The following is a 15887-nucleotide window of genomic DNA, read 5'->3' as shown; positions in this document are numbered from 1 at the left end:
TCACACCAGCTGCAGCAAGGAGGTGCCTCCAGGGCTGCATGCTCCATAAAGCCGGTGGGAGGCCCACCCATCTGGGTGCAGTTGCAGCTGCCCAAACATCCCTGCACTGTTTTTGTTGTTGATGTTTTTTGAGACGGAGTCTCCCTCTGTTGCCCAGGCCAGAGTGTGGTGGTGCAATCTCGGCTCACTGAAGCCTCCACCACCGGGGTTCAAGCACCCTGCACTCTTGGGGGCACGAGGAAGGCCCCCTCACTGCCCCTGCCCTCACAGGCTCAGAAGTGCCTGTTCCCACTGCCTGGCTTCCCCCTGCTATTGGCACTCACTCCGACCTTGGAGCAAAGTTGGGGCCAAGTCCTGGGGTCATGAACAGCAGCAAGAGACAGACGGGTTCCTGGGCAGAAGGAGGCGGGTCCCCAGTGAGGCCCCACCTTCAGGCTATGGAGGGCCTGAATGCTGGCAACTGAGCCGCCAGCCCTGCAGACCAGAGTGGAAACTTGTGGTGCCTTTTCCAGGCCCACCCATGGCTGCCCGTGGACCAATCAGCATGCACTTCCTCCTCTCCGAGGCCCATAAAATCCCTAGGCTGAGTCAGAGCTGGGGAAAAGGTAGGGATGACCAGCTGCAGAGAGGATCTACCCATTCCAGGGCCTCCTCTCTGCTGAGAGGATGGGGAGACCAAGGGATGGCCAGCTGTAGAGAGGAACTACCTTCTCTGCTGAGAGCTGCAGAGATGACAAGATGACCTGCCTGCAGAGAGCAGCCACCCACTCCAGGGTCTCCCCTCTGCTGAGAGCTCCAGAGAGTGGGATGACAACCTGCCCACAGCAAGGTGCTTCCCACTCCAGGGTCTCCTCTCTGCTAGGCCTAAACACTCATTGGGATACCCCTGGCTGCAGAAAGGAGCTGCCCACTGCAGGTCCCCTCTGAGCTATTCTATCGCTCAACAAAGCTCCTCTTCATCTTACCCTCCACTCGTCTGTGTACCTCATTCTTCCTGGTTGCAGGACAATAACTTGGGACCCACTGAATGGCAAAGCTAAAAGTTGTAACACAAATAGGATTGAAACATGCCCCTTGCTCACCACGCTGTGGGTGAAGGAGAGAAAAGCTGCAGCCAGCCCTTCAGGGACGTCACACCTGGGAACGCCCCAAGCCAAGGCTGTGATTCCCTCTTTGGAGACCTGTGGTTCCTGGCATCTTCAGCCTTCCGGCCACCACTGCATTCCCAGGTGCCAGCTGGGAAAGCTGCTCATGGTGCGCCTGGTCCAGCTGCAGCCTCACAGAGAGCCTGCACCTGGAGATGTCCATCCCATGGCAGCAGCTGACGTGTCTGCGCAGTAGCTGGACCCCACACTCGCTCACACACCCCTTGCTGCTCCATGCCTGACTCACAGTCTCCCTTGGAGGCGTGGGATCCAGGCCAGGAGCGTGAGCTGAGTACAGCCTGCCAGGCCAAGTGGGTGGAACAAGCCCAGTGGGCCCGAGCAAATCTCAGGCAAAGGTGCCACCAGCCACAGGTTTCCAGCTAGAAAAGCAACACCCCCAAGACTGCCTAACAATATTACTGCAAACAATGCAGATTTAAGTAGCTATCTTAATTTTGCCAACATGGGAACAACTGATAGGAAAAGAAAAAGAGGCTAGTAGTCTTGCTGAGGTGCACTCCATTCATGGCCAAGGGTGATTTCTGGTTATATCAAGTACCCCATTCCTCTCTCACATCTCCTACCTAGAAAGACTACCTTATTAGACACAACGAACCATTACTCAGTTGGCATTATAGAAAATAGCAACAGTCCTTGCCAGAATCTCAACTCTAAAATCTTTTTTTAAGCCCTGTGTGTGTGCGTGTGTGTATATATATATACACATACATATATATACATATACATATATATGTGTGTATATACACACACACATATATACATATACACACATTTCCCCATGCTGAATCAGAGATTTACATAAAAGATCCTGCTATGCTCAGGGGAAAGATACTTGTAGTGAGTTAAATTATTAGTTTTACAAAAAAGGCAAGGTAGATTAGACACCAAACACCACAGTTGGTTAGAAATATTTATTATCCCCTCCCCCCACATACAGATTACTTCTCAGAAACATGAAGTTATTATCCATGTCCTCATCAATTACAGTTTGTAGAAAATAAACTTAACTCATATCCCATCAACAATGTATTTCTATCATTTTTTTAAACAATAGCCATTTCATTTTTCCATGTTAGTTCCAGAATAGCTTCAAGTTTTATCTTTTGGATCGAATCCAGTCAATCTTTGTTTATAGGTAACAGTTTCCTAACAGATCCCCTCCCCCAACCCCTAAAAAAATTCTATATCCTAAGTGATAAACTCTTCTTGTACATTCAGCAAACTTTATATTGGAAAAGAAAAAGAATAATTGAGATAGGTATTTACTTTCGTGCACAGTAATAAATCTAGCTGAGCTGCTACACCTTGCTTTGCAAAGATGTTTACATAAAATAAATCATCTCTTATCAAGTTACAATGGTAATTTCTTGAAATGTAGATATGAAAGCTATACACTTAATCCACTGAAATTTCCTTCTAATTTTTTAATCTGTAATTAAACCATCACCATAAGGACAAGCTTCATCCCAAGATGTTCCCCCTTTTCCCCTCAGCTATTTCTATCAACTTGAATCCTCTCTCAGATCATGTAAAGAGATACATTAAAAGCACAGGAAAAAAAATGTTTTAGCTTGCTGACATAATGCCCTTAAGTTTGCTGACATAATGCCCACATTTTAACTTTAAAATGTAAAATCAAAGTTAAAGCATCACTTAATTCATACAGTACATTATTAATCAACAGTGTCCCACCAACTCAGAAGTTTCCTAAATTGGCTGCTTTCTCTGCATTTAGTAAGTTTATAACCAATGACTCAATCAAAGAATGTGCTTGTAATAGGCTGCTGGTTTAATTTTAGAATCAAAAGTTTTATATTGGGCTACTTTCAAATATAGAAATGCTATGAGTGACATATGAACTATTAATTTTGTTTCCCATTACCTACAGGAAGAATTTATTCAAATAAAATTTTACAAGACAAAATGCAAATCTATATACCTATATAGAGATGTATATATGTATATATTGAACCTAACTAAAGTTTTATAAGCAATACTAACATAGTTCTGGTTACACATTCCTAAAGACTTAATTGTTTTAAAGATACATGTTATAAACAGGCTTATGCAAAAGGCAAAAATTAAGAATCAACATGATCTTTTGAGGTTTTCATTACTTCAAAAAGCTGTTTCTATCACCCATAGAAGAAAACTATGCATTTGTTTATCTTAGGAAAAAAAATTATAAAAAGATAATGCTATCATGTAAAGATTCACAAAAACTATACTGTATATCCCATAAGAGTTATACCTACTTAAGGTAAATCACAATTATGGTTTATATTGTATTACAGACATCACCATCGCCTTTCCTCTTTAATAATGAGAGGGTTTAACTTTTTTTAACTTACTCAACTAGTGCCACAGTAAATCAAGTCCCAGTAGCAACAAGTTAAACAAGATTACAAAATAAGGCATTCTGCTCACACGTCATGAAAGTAACAGGCTTAGTACAGTAAAGTGGGCTGTTATCATTTTTGCAATTTTATATAATCCAAACATTATACAGAAGGCAATCTTTACCAAAAAATCCAATTAATTGCTATTTTCCAGGTAAACAGGAAAACATACATAAAATCCTCAACTTTGGCTATTTCTCCTACTACCATAAACAGATGCTGATCTTATCTATTTAATCAAGTCCACTATTAGAAATGTGGATAAAATGTCTTTGACTATACCATTTCTAAGCCTGTAGGTCACACACTAGATGATTTTTCAAATTATAAATTAAATCTAATATGACAAAATCCCTGTAGTGTTATTTAGGAAAAAAGAAGTGGACTCAGAACATACACACGCACACACACACACACATGCCATCATATTAAACAGTTGCTTTAAACATTAATTAGTTCTTCAGAAAGAAAAAAAATTCTTTAACATCAAGCTGCAGCATGTGTATACGGGGCAGCAATGCAACCTTTTTCAGCACAAGGTAAGAATATGAATCAACTTTTAAACAACTAGTACCCTGAACCAAAGATTTTGCCAAAGATGAACTCTAAAATACGTTTTTTTGTTGTTGTTGAAATTTGGATTCAATTGCCTGTTGCACTTTTACATTAAGTGTTGCTTAAATAAACAAAAATAGAGCATAAATTCAATATTCTACTGTCTAAACATTTTAAAGCAATGGTTATGCCATCATAAACAAGTAAAATGCACCTAATTTGGGTCTTTTGACACCTCCTGTTTTAAGTTTCCTGTATGATAAAGTTCTTCACAGTTTAAAATATTGTGAAGAAATATATTTATGTTTAACTATATTCACATACATATTATGTACATGTACTATGTCTTTGTTGTACCCATAAACTTTGAATACGTGTGTATCAGTAGGATACCCCACACATATGGCAGGAACCCTGAATAATATGGTTGGTGTGGACTGAAATGATTTCCCAGAAAGGCTTAGAAATAAGAAAAGAATATTATGATGAATAATTATAATAACAGAAATTTTACCTTATTTACATAGTGCCTATCTCCCAAGAGGTAAATATGCTTTACAGACATTTTTTAGTAACTCTGTGAGGTGGGGCATTGGGGACACTATCAATTCTCATTTTCCACAAGCAAGTAAACTACCCAGGACCACACACTTTAGCAGTGGTAGAGTAAATACAGACATGGAGATCTCCTAAATCCCGAAGTCTCCAATTACCAGATCAAATACTCTTGTGGTAGTAATAAGATTTCCATCATTCAACAGAACTCCTACCACAAAGGATTAATTTCTAAGTCCTCATACACTTGTGATTGTGCGTTATATTGATACCACAGGGAGATCAAAATGGTTTTTGGTTTTGGCAGATGAAAAAGTCTAACATTCAGTGTGATTATACTTCAGTGTAACTTCTCCAGTTTAAGTGCGACACAGCTGATTGGTCTATCAGGGAGATGCAGTCAACGTCTAATCATGGCTGAAGAGTTCTCAATCCGAACAGCTATTGCATGATTACAGAGATAGCCTACAATCTTTTATTGTCTTAAAGGTCTCTTCTATCTCCACATATGGTATACACATATAAATATGCATTTTAGCACAAAATGTACAGTTACCATCAGTTCATGTTTAAATAAACAAAGGCCTTAAGGGTGAACTTTAAAGGCCAAGAGCTCCTCAGAGTGCATGTTGTTTAAAGATCGAAGATCTGGCAACTTTAGAAGCAGTTTTGTAAAAATAGAGGCCTCATTTGGATGGTTTTTCATTATTAAGGTCCTTAGTGCACGAATCAGAGTTTCCTGCAAAGCCTCCACAGAGTTGACGTTTTCTATTCCAGATCGATCTAAGAGAGATCACGAATAGGGAAATATGAAAAACAGGATAAATTATTAACATTAAATATAAATAAAATTCTTGCTTATCAGTGTCACTAATGAATAGAAAGCAAGGTTTTATACATCTGAATAAAGGCAAAAGTTGACAAATTTCTCAAAATCTCAGTAACAAATCGTTAGCTAGTTACTATATTATAAAGCATATATATCATGTAAAACATTTGATCAATCAAAATTCTTTACTGTTAAGAATTTTTATTCACAAGAACATAGAGGTTCTGACTTTTTAAAATTAGATGTCATCTGATTTCAACTGCTTCTAATTAGCAAAATAAAATAATGTAGTATATAAACATATTTTCAATACATATGGAATACACTCCCATTTGTATGTCACCATGTGTGGTAGGCAGCCCCTAAAATGGCCTCCAATGATCCCTTCATCCTGGTATTCGCACCCTTGCGCAATGTCCTCCTACTAAGTGGACCTAGACTTACTAACTTCTAATGAAAAAAAATATGGCAGAATTGATAGGATGTCCGTTCTGAGATTAGCTTACAAGAAACTGTGGCCTCCATCTTAGGTACGCTCTTGCTCACTTACTCTGAGAAAAGCTGCTGCCATGCTGTGAGCCACCCTGTGGAGAGGCCCACATGGCAAGGAACTAAGAGTGGGCTCTAGCCAACAGTCAGCAAGCAACTGAGGTGCTCAGTCCAACAGCTTGCAAGGAACTGAATCTTGCCGATAACTACATACAACTGAAAGCAGATCCTTCCCTACTCAAGCCTTCATATGAGACCACAGCCCTGTCCACAGCTTAACTATAACCTCCTAAGAAACCCTGAGTCAGAGGCACATATCATATCCTATCTCTCATATCATATCTTAACCCTCAAAAACTGTGAGATTAAATAAATGTTTGCATTTGTAAGCCCCTGAATTTTGGGACAATTTGTAATGCAGTAATAGGTAACTAATACACTATGCAACTTTATTGCTATGTAACCCTACATTCACTTTCATTTAGCATATTGTGTTTATTAAATTTGTCATACAATATGTTAATAAACCAGTCATTTGGCATAAGCCTGCAATAAAGTATCTTAAAATCAGGCAAACCTATGTAGATCACCCATAGATGTTTTCATCAGCAAGAGTATTTTTTTCCCTTTACAACAGGAGGCAGGAGTATACAAAAATATTCAATGGTCCCCCACATGGGAGGTTGTAATTAACAAGAAAAAGATTTCTAACTTCTACAAGGAAGCAAAACTTCTGGCCATTCATGCCCTTTCGTTTTTTTACAAGGATATTGAGGAGGTCTTCCATTATAAGTGATAGCTGAAAAAGGTCATTTGCAATGAAAGCACTTAAAACAAGGACTAAAATTTAATAGTAAAGGGCAAAAAAAGAAAAGTTTGATTAACTCTAAATGCAGAAAAATGATAAAAGTAAGTTTATCTTTTTTTTTGAGATGGAGTTTCACTCTGTCACCCAGGCTGGAATGCAGTGGTGCGATCTCGGCTCACTACAACCTCTGCCTCCCGAGTTCAAGCAATTATCTGCCTCAGCCTCCTGAGCAGCTGGGATTACAGGCACCCACCACCACACCTGGCTCATTTTTATATTTTTAGTTTCACCATCTTGGCCAGGCTGGCCTTGAACTCCTGACCTTGTGATCCACCCGCCTCGGCCTCCGAAAGTGCTGGGATTACAGGCATAAGCCACTGCACCTGGTCAGTTTATCTCATATTTAACAAAATTTGAACATTACAACTATATGCTAATTCTTATTTGGAAAAAAAGGCCAGGCACGGTGGCTCACACCTGGAATTCCAGCACTTTGGAAGGCCGAGGCAGGAGGACTGCTTGAGCTTAGGAGTTTGAGACCAGCCTGAGCAACATAGTGAGTCTTTGTCTTTACAAAAAAAAAAAAAAAATTCAATTGAATGGGCATGGTGACACATGCCAGTAGTCCCAGCTACTTGGGTGGCTAAGGTGGGAGGATCACTTAAACCCAGGTCAAGGCTGCAGTGATCCACGATCATTCCACTGCACTCCAGTCTGGGTGACAGAGCGAGGTGCTGCTCAAAAAATAAAAAGAATGTTGGGCAGGACGTGGTGGCTCATTCCTGTAATCTCAGCACTTTGGGAGGCCAAGGCAGGTAGATCACCTGAGATCAGGAGTTTGAAACCAGCCTGGCCAACATGGTGAAACCTCGTCTCTACTAAAAATACAAAATTTAGCCGGGCATGGTGATTGGCATCTGTAATCCCAGCTACTTGGAAGGCTGAGGCACAAGAATCACTTGAACCCAGGGGATGGAGGTTGCAGTGAGTCGAGATCATGCCCCTGCACTCCAGCCTGGGTGACAGAGTGGGAGCCTGTCTCAAAAAAAAAAAAAAAAAAATTGGATATTGGTTTGTGGGGGTAGGGGGAGGGTCACAATTTTTCAGACAAAACTACTGGCAGAGACCTCTTTCTCTTGACATTTAACTTTGGTCAATCATAAATTATCTTCATAAAAATAAAGCCTTCAGTAATGATTTGAAGAGTCCCTCTTGCCTTTGATATTCAAGTAATGGTTTTTTTAAAAAAACATTATTTCACTTGATGAAATCGTTTGCCAAACATTTATTAAACATATGTACTGGTTACTGTTCTAAGGTGCTTGGAAATCAGCGGTGAACAAAACAAGAATGCCTTTAAGGAGCTTACGTTCTGACAGAGGAAAATAGTCATGTGCCACATAACAATGTTTCAGTTAATGGCAGACCACATATAAAAGGGTGGTCCCATAATATTATAATGTTGCTGAAAAATTCCTATCACCCAGTGACGTTGCAGCTTTTGTTGTCGTAACATCATAGCACAACACATAACTAACACGTTTATAGTGATGCTGGGGTAAGCAAACCTATTACACTTAATAATAGTAAACAACTATATTACTGATTTAAGTATTTACTATACTATACTTTTTATCATTATTTTACAGTATAGTCCTTCTACTTCATTTTTTGAGAACTCCTGACCTCAAATGATCCACCAGCCTGGGCCTCACCAAGTGCTGGGATTACAGGCATGAGCCACCTCGCTCGTCCCTTCTACTTAAAAAAAAAAAAAAAAAAAAAGATAACTGTAAAGCAGCCTCAGGCAGGTCCTTCAGGAGATATTCCTGAAGAATGCATTGTTATCATAGAAATATAGAAGGTGATAGATGATGACAGCTCATGCATGTTACTGCTCCTGAAGACCTTCCAGTAGAACAAAATGTGGAGGTGGAAGACAGTGATATTGATGATGATGAGCCTGTGTAGGCCTAAGCTAATGTATGTGTCTGTCACAGTTTTTAACAATAAAGTTTAAGAAGTAAATAAATAAATTATAAATAGAAAAAAGCTTTTAGAATAAGGATATAAAGAAAATATTTTTGTATAGCTGTACAATGTGTTGTTTTAAGCTAAGTGTTACTATAAGACTCAAAAAGCTTTTAAAAATTTAAGTTTATAAAGTAAAACAGAGCAAGCTAAGGTTAATTTATTATGGAAGAAAAAAAATTTTAATAAATTTAGTGTACCGTAGGTGTTCAGTGATTAAGTCTACAGTCATATACAGTAATATCCTAGGCCTTCACATGCCCTCACGATGCACTCACTCATTCACCCACAGCAACTTCCAGTCCTGTAAGCTGCATTCATGGTAAATGCCCTACACAAGTATACCAGCTTTTATCTTTCATATCTATTGTTACTGTACCTTTTCTTTGTTTAGATATGTTTAGATACACAAATACTTATTGTGTTACAAACTGCCTACAGTACTCAGCACAGTAACATGGTGTACAGGTTTGTACCCTAGTAACAATAGGCTATACCATAAAACCTAGGTGTGTAGTAGGATATACCATCTAGGTTTATGTAAGTACACTCTATGATGTTCACACAATGACAAAATTGCCTAACAATGCATTTCTCAGAACACATTTACGTCATTAAGCGACGCAGGACTCTGGTTTCAATCATATGATTAGTAATTTATAATACCGAAAACTGAGAAAGAATGACAGTAATCCCCACAAACAAAATAATCTAGGTGGGCAAAGAAAGAAACAACTGATAAGTGGGGAAGATACCTGAGTGGGAACTAGTATTCGTAGTAGTTGGTTGGACAGGTGTAGGAAGTCACACAAAAAATTTAAAAATGTTTGAAGTTGTTGGTCTTTCAGTGGCTATTTTGTGTTTAGATGACCTATGCTTCGTTATACAACTCAGAACTTCAGGGAAATGGATGCCTATATCTAAAACCATAGATTGTATTAAATTTTTCTAAAGTCTCCATTTCTAAAACCATGGTTTTTAAGATTTCAAGGCCAAAGAACCTAAGGTACAAACCTGGTTGGATGGTAAACAATCTTCTGGAGACTATAACGTTAAGAGTACACATGTTGAAGTGGAAATTCATCTTCTAAATGGTGTACTAAATGCTACACTAGTACTGCAGAGTTTAATTTATGACACTTCTATCTTCTCTCTCCTTAGCTGGTTCTTCATTGCACTCCCAAGCTTGTACTCCTTACCAAATATTCTATTTATTTTCACTTCCTACAGGATGAAAGTCAAACCTTCAACAAAAATCTCTATGAAGACAACTAAAGTCTGTATGTAAATGAGCCTTGACCTCACACCTACATGCCAGTCCTTAATCTTCAACTGGAAGTGGCTGCTGTTACTTTAAACAACCTGAAAAGAAACCTACCTTCCAGGTATAATTCCCCTTCCACGATACTAGGATTCTTCCAATCTTACAGGCAAACATCATGTTTGAGATTTTTCTCCCCCTTAGCAGCTAGAGCTATTCTGTTAACAAGCAGTATAATGGAAAGGCTTTGAAGCCAGACTAATGGGAGTTCAAATACTTGCTTAGCCAGTAATTAAAAATGGACATTGGGTAAATTACTTAATCCCTCTGTTCCTCAAATCCCTTGTCTGTATAACTGTGAATAACATGTCCCAGCTCACAGGGATCTACTGTGAGGATAAAATAATATAATGAGATATAGAAATTAACTACCATTTCTTCTGACAACCCAAAAACAACAAAAGAAGACCACTATACATTTCCAAGAAGAAAAAGCTATTTTAAAGATAAAGCAAACTATGTTACTTAATTCTAAACAATTAATAGAGAACTGAAATAAACTATCCATTTGTTTCCTGATACAAGGAACATCACCCTTCAAGGTGCAGAGGTTTGGAGAAGAGGTTTCCATTATTCTTTACCATTTCAACCTCACTGTGTGAACACTGTAAGTACTATTTACATAATCATAATACCATAAATGCTGACTTTCAACTTTTCAACTTTGGGAATCAACTGATCAAATCATAACAGTGATAGAACAAGATATAAATGTTTTAATTGACTACATAAAAGGAATGTTACAGCAAAGTCAGAGTACAAAGAAAAAACTGTGTCTTTGAACAATTAAGAGATTCTATCTAAACTATCCAAAAGACATTATGTATAAGTAAAGGTCAAAAAATGTGAGTATATTAAAATTACCAACAAAACTGTTAAAGTAAATTAAAAAATAAAACATAAAAAAACCCTGAGAGGGAAAAGGAAGGATACTTTTATTTATAAGTTATACTCACTAAATAAAAAGACGTATAGGCTGGGCACGGTGGCTCATGCCTATAATCCCAACACTTTGGGAGGCCGAGGAGGGTGGATCACCTAAGGTCAGGAGTTCAAGACCAGCCCGGCCAACATGACGAAACCCTGTCTCTACTAAAAATACAAAAATTAGCTGAGGATGGTGTTGGGCACCTGTAATCCCAGCTACTTGGGAGGCAGAGGTTGCAGTGAGCTGAGATCACCGCACTCCAGCCTGGGTGACAGAGTAAGACTCTGTCTCAAAAAAAAAAAAAAAAAAATAGGTATAGAGATGTAAGCATTATATTCAGAGTTGGGTGGTCAACAACCAGAAAATTAAAAAGAAGGGTGTTAAGAAATCCAGTTTTCTGAGGAATAAGGCTGGGGTGGAAGAAAGAGGAAAAAAGCAGAGACTTTTCATTTTAAACTCTTCTGTAGCATTTGAATTTTATTTTCCTGCCTAGATACTGCTTTAAAAACAGCTAGTAATTTATGCTGCTGTTTGGCCGGGCGCGGTGGCTCATGCCTGTAATCCCAGCACTTTGGGAGGCCGAGGCGGGCGGATCACCTGAGGTTGGGAGTTCGAGACCAGCCTGACCAACATGGAGAAACCCCCTGTCTACTGAAAATACAAAATTAGTTGGGTGTGGTAGTGCATGCCTGTAATCCCAGCTACTCAGGAGGCTGAGGCAGGAGAATTGCTTGAACCTAGGAGAGGGAGGTTGCGGTGAACAGAGATCATGCCATTGCACTCCAGCCTGGGCAGCAAGAGAGAAACTCCATCTCCAAAAATAAAAATAAAAAAACAAACAACAACAACAAAAAAAAAACAGCTAGTAATTTTTAAGTGGTAAGGATTAAAATTTGACATGAAACTTCATATATGTGTACTTGTATATGTTCATACAGTGACATAACAAAAATGAGAATGCACTGTATTCTTTTACAATCAGTCTTTCACACTTAATTTTCCATTTTTAAAATATATCCTACATAAACAAACAGGTAAATGGATAGATGGATAGGCGAATGGATAGATGGATAGGTAAATGGATAAAGATCCCCAATATTAGTAGTGATCTTTCCTGGTAGTGATATTATAACCTTTTTTTTCCATTTTAATATTTTCTACATTTTCAAAGAACCCATATTAAATTTATAATCAGAAAAAAGGCTTTTTCAAAAACAGATTAAATCAAACTAAAAATCATGTTCCTATCCTGAAATAACAAGATTCATTCCTGGCATACAGAGTTTCCCTCTACCCCTTTGCCATCATTTCTTCCTCTGAACTACCTCTGGGAAGTTGGCCCTTCTACTTCATCTCACCTGCCTTAATTTATTTTAGAAGAGTTCACCCCACTGCCTCACACCTGATGTCATTTCAAAAGCTTCTCAACCTAACTCTCTAGCACTAATGACTTACCTACCTAATCCGCCCACCACAATAAAAATGCAGAATTAATGTTAAACATCACTTTGTTCAACCAGATCACTCTCCTACTTAAGAAGGTACACAGACTTTCTTCTGCCCCATATTTTGGTTAAAACCTCCCCGCTTAGTTCTCATAGCTGTTAGTCCATAACCTGGTGCTCCCCTAACTCTGAAGGCTTTTGTCCCCCTTCCTCCTTGATGTACACTCCAGGCTTTGGCCACCTGACCCTTCCCCGGCCCTAACTCGTACTCTCCCATGCCTTTCCATCTCTTCTTCATTGGGAAAGCTTAATAATTCAACCTTCAAATTCCAGCTCCACTTCTACCTTTCCCCACAGAGGCTTCCAAGATGATTTCACCTTCCTTTCTACAACTCCAGCTTACCTCAGACAGAGAACTACACGGTTTAGTAGCATAAAGCTCTTTGTGTAGTTTCGTCTCTCCAAAAAGAATGAAAACACTTAGCAAGCTTGTGCCTTAAAGCTTTTTGTCTCCCCCTGGGCACCTAATAGGTAAGGCATATTCATCAGATAAATAATTTAACAAGTATTGATTATCTGTGGTTTCAAAATAATCGATTAATCTGATGTCAACTCAAACCAATACTAATTACTTATCAAGAGATTCTGCAAATGATAGGTAAAATGCAAGAGGCATTATAAATTAGCTATAAAACAGATATCCCTTATTGACATATTCCTTTCATACTACTCCCACGTCATATACACATTTTTAGTTATCCAGGTAGAGCTGGTCAGAAAAGGTAGCCAAATTATGTTACCAAATGGCATGTCTTTATTCCACTGAGGTACAGGTCCTTAAAATTACACAAATAACTTTTTTTTTTTTTTTTTTTTTTTTTAACACGGAGTCTCGCTCTGTCACCCAAGCTGGAATGCAAGCTGGTGTGATCTCGGCTCACGGCCACCTCTGCCTCCCAGGTTCAAGCGATTCTCCTGCTTCAGCCTCCTGAGTAGCTGGGACTACAGGCATGTGCCACCATGCCCGGCTAATTTTTGTATTTTTAGTAGAGAAGGGGGTTTCACCATGTTGGCCAGGCTGGTCTCAAATTCCTGACCTCAGGTGATCCACCCACCTCAGCCTCCCAAAGTGCTGGGATTACAGGCGTGCACCCCTGGCGCCTGGCCAAGAACTTGTTCTCTTTCAAGAGCTACTAATTTATGGTTTAGCTACATAATCAGAGGCCGTAACTTATAACTCTCACAATGCCTAGCACAGTGCCCTTTACACAGTAGGAAGCAAATGGGAAACAAAGTCATAACCAAATACTAAAAAATTCCCAAATGCTATAAAATAAAATGATGCCTAAAAAATAGCTGGCACTTACTTAGACATACCAAGGAAAGTACCTCAATTTCCATTTGTTATTGGGAGTAACAATCTCTGCCTTAATGGGTACTGTCAGAAATAACTGTAATATTAATGCAAGATGGCAGGGGCATTGGGAAACATCATAAATGACTCATATAAATAAACATTAAAAACTCAAAAATCTTGCTCACTCATTCAAACAGTGACTGAGTAGCTCTTCTATGCCAGACACCACACTAGGCTCACATGGTACAACCCCTTCCTTTGACAGGATGAGGAAGGAATCCAAGACCCAAAAGAGTAAAGTTACTTACCCAAGTTACCCACATAATTCAATGGCAGAACTAGACTAAAGCCTACAACTAATTCACATTTCTCTGCAACAAACCATACTAATACCTCTTGATACTTTTAATGTTTTCAAGTAACCCACATTGTATTTGAATGGAAACTGAAATTCATATTACAACTACCTACCTGGAGATACACAATGTTCTAACAAATTCATGAAATAAAGATTTAGACTCATAGAAAAATTATGAACAAAAAGCTAAAGACTAACAGTGGTAAACACAAGGCCTAGATGTAAGTATTACTTTATTCCTATAGTACTTTGACATATATTGTTATAACGAAAAAATTAGTTACACAAAAATAACAGGGTCATACAATTTAGCATCTTCCTTAAGGCCTTATTCCCTCTATATAACTTTCTGGAACCCTGTTAACTGCCATCTTCTCCCCAGTTGGTCACTATATGCTAGGTGTGGCACAACTGTGAACCAGCTTGCTTACCTGCAGATACCAGGACAACAGCTGTAAACAAACTCATCTCTTCATCACTAAGTTGGAGGGCATTTAGCTTCTCACTAAATTCAAACATAGAGTTTAGCAGATCCCCTGCTCCCATTGAGTGTAAATCATCCACACTATATTTCTTTCCACTTAAAAAGGTGACAGTACGTTCCTTTGCATCAAATAATGATGCAAACCGTACCATTAAAACCTGGAAAAAGAAAAAGAAATGTATTTGGAGAAGTCTAACAGCAATAATAAAAAAAAAACTTAGTATTCAAGTCAGTTATGAATCATCCCACATATAAAAGAAAGTTATAAAAGAAAAACAGGGTATACTTTTACTCAAAATCACTCTATTCTATTCTATATTCTATATTCTATATTCTATTCTATTTTTGAGATGGAGTTTCGTTCTTGTGGCCCGAGCTGGAGTGCAATGGCATGATCTTGGCTCACTGCAACCTCCGCCTCCCGGGTTCAAGCAATTCTCCTGCCTCGGCCTCCCAAGTAGCTGGGATTACAGGTGTGAGCCACCACGCCAGGCGATTTTATTTTTTGAGATGGAGTTTTCTTCTTGTCACCCAGGCTGGAGTGCAGTGGCACGATCTCAGCTCACTGCAACCTCTGCCTCCTGGGTTCAAGCGATTCTCCTGCCTCAGCCTCCCAACTAGCTGGGATTACAGGCACACGCCACCACGCCCAGCTAATTTTGTTTTTAGTAGAGATGGGGTTTCACCATGTTGACCAGGCTGGTCTCAAACTCGTGACCTTAGGTGATCCACCCATCTCAGCCTCCCAAAGTGCTGGAATTACAGGCATGAGCCACAGCGCCCAGCCTATTTATTTATTTATTTATTGAGACAGGGTCTTGCTCTGTTGCCCAGGCCGGAGGTGCAATCACAGCTCACTGCAACCTGAACCTCCCCGGCTCAAGTGATCCTTTCCACCTCAGCCTCCTGAATAGCTGAGAATACAAATACATACCACCACACCCAGCTAATTTTTGTATTTTTTGTAGAGACAGGGTTTCACCATGTTGCCTAGGCTGGTCTCGAACTCCTGGACTCAAGTGATCGGCCTGCCTCGGCCTCCCAAAGTGCTGGGATTACAAGCATGAGCCACTGCACCCGGTCCCAAAACCACTTTCTTAAGACAGATTCTCTACCAAAGCAATAAATACTCCAAGAAGAACATCAAAAGAAATTCTAGCCA

The 15887-nt window shown here is 39.3% G+C and overlaps 1 protein-coding gene across 1 annotated transcript in view; it reads right to left on the bottom strand.

Moving 5' to 3' along the window:
* Positions 1–2063: 2063 nt before the first annotated feature.
* Positions 2064–15887, bottom strand: part of NR1D2 (nuclear receptor subfamily 1 group D member 2) — a 35216-nt gene continuing 21392 nt past the window's right edge. Inside the window, exons 7-8 of the mRNA XM_516330.6 lie at positions 14673–14883; positions 2064–5458 (exon numbers count right to left, since the gene is read on the bottom strand). Coding sequence (XP_516330.2) covers positions 5262–5458; positions 14673–14883 — 408 coding nt within the window. The 3' untranslated portion in view covers positions 2064–5261. The remainder of the gene's footprint in view (positions 5459–14672; positions 14884–15887) is intronic.

This window comes from Pan troglodytes, chromosome 2, assembly GCF_028858775.2.
Source record: "Pan troglodytes isolate AG18354 chromosome 2, NHGRI_mPanTro3-v2.0_pri, whole genome shotgun sequence".
Classification (NCBI taxonomy): domain Eukaryota; kingdom Metazoa; phylum Chordata; class Mammalia; order Primates; family Hominidae; genus Pan; species Pan troglodytes.
The sequence above is the reverse complement of the archived record's forward strand: the minus strand, read 5'-3'. Positions and strand labels throughout refer to the sequence as shown.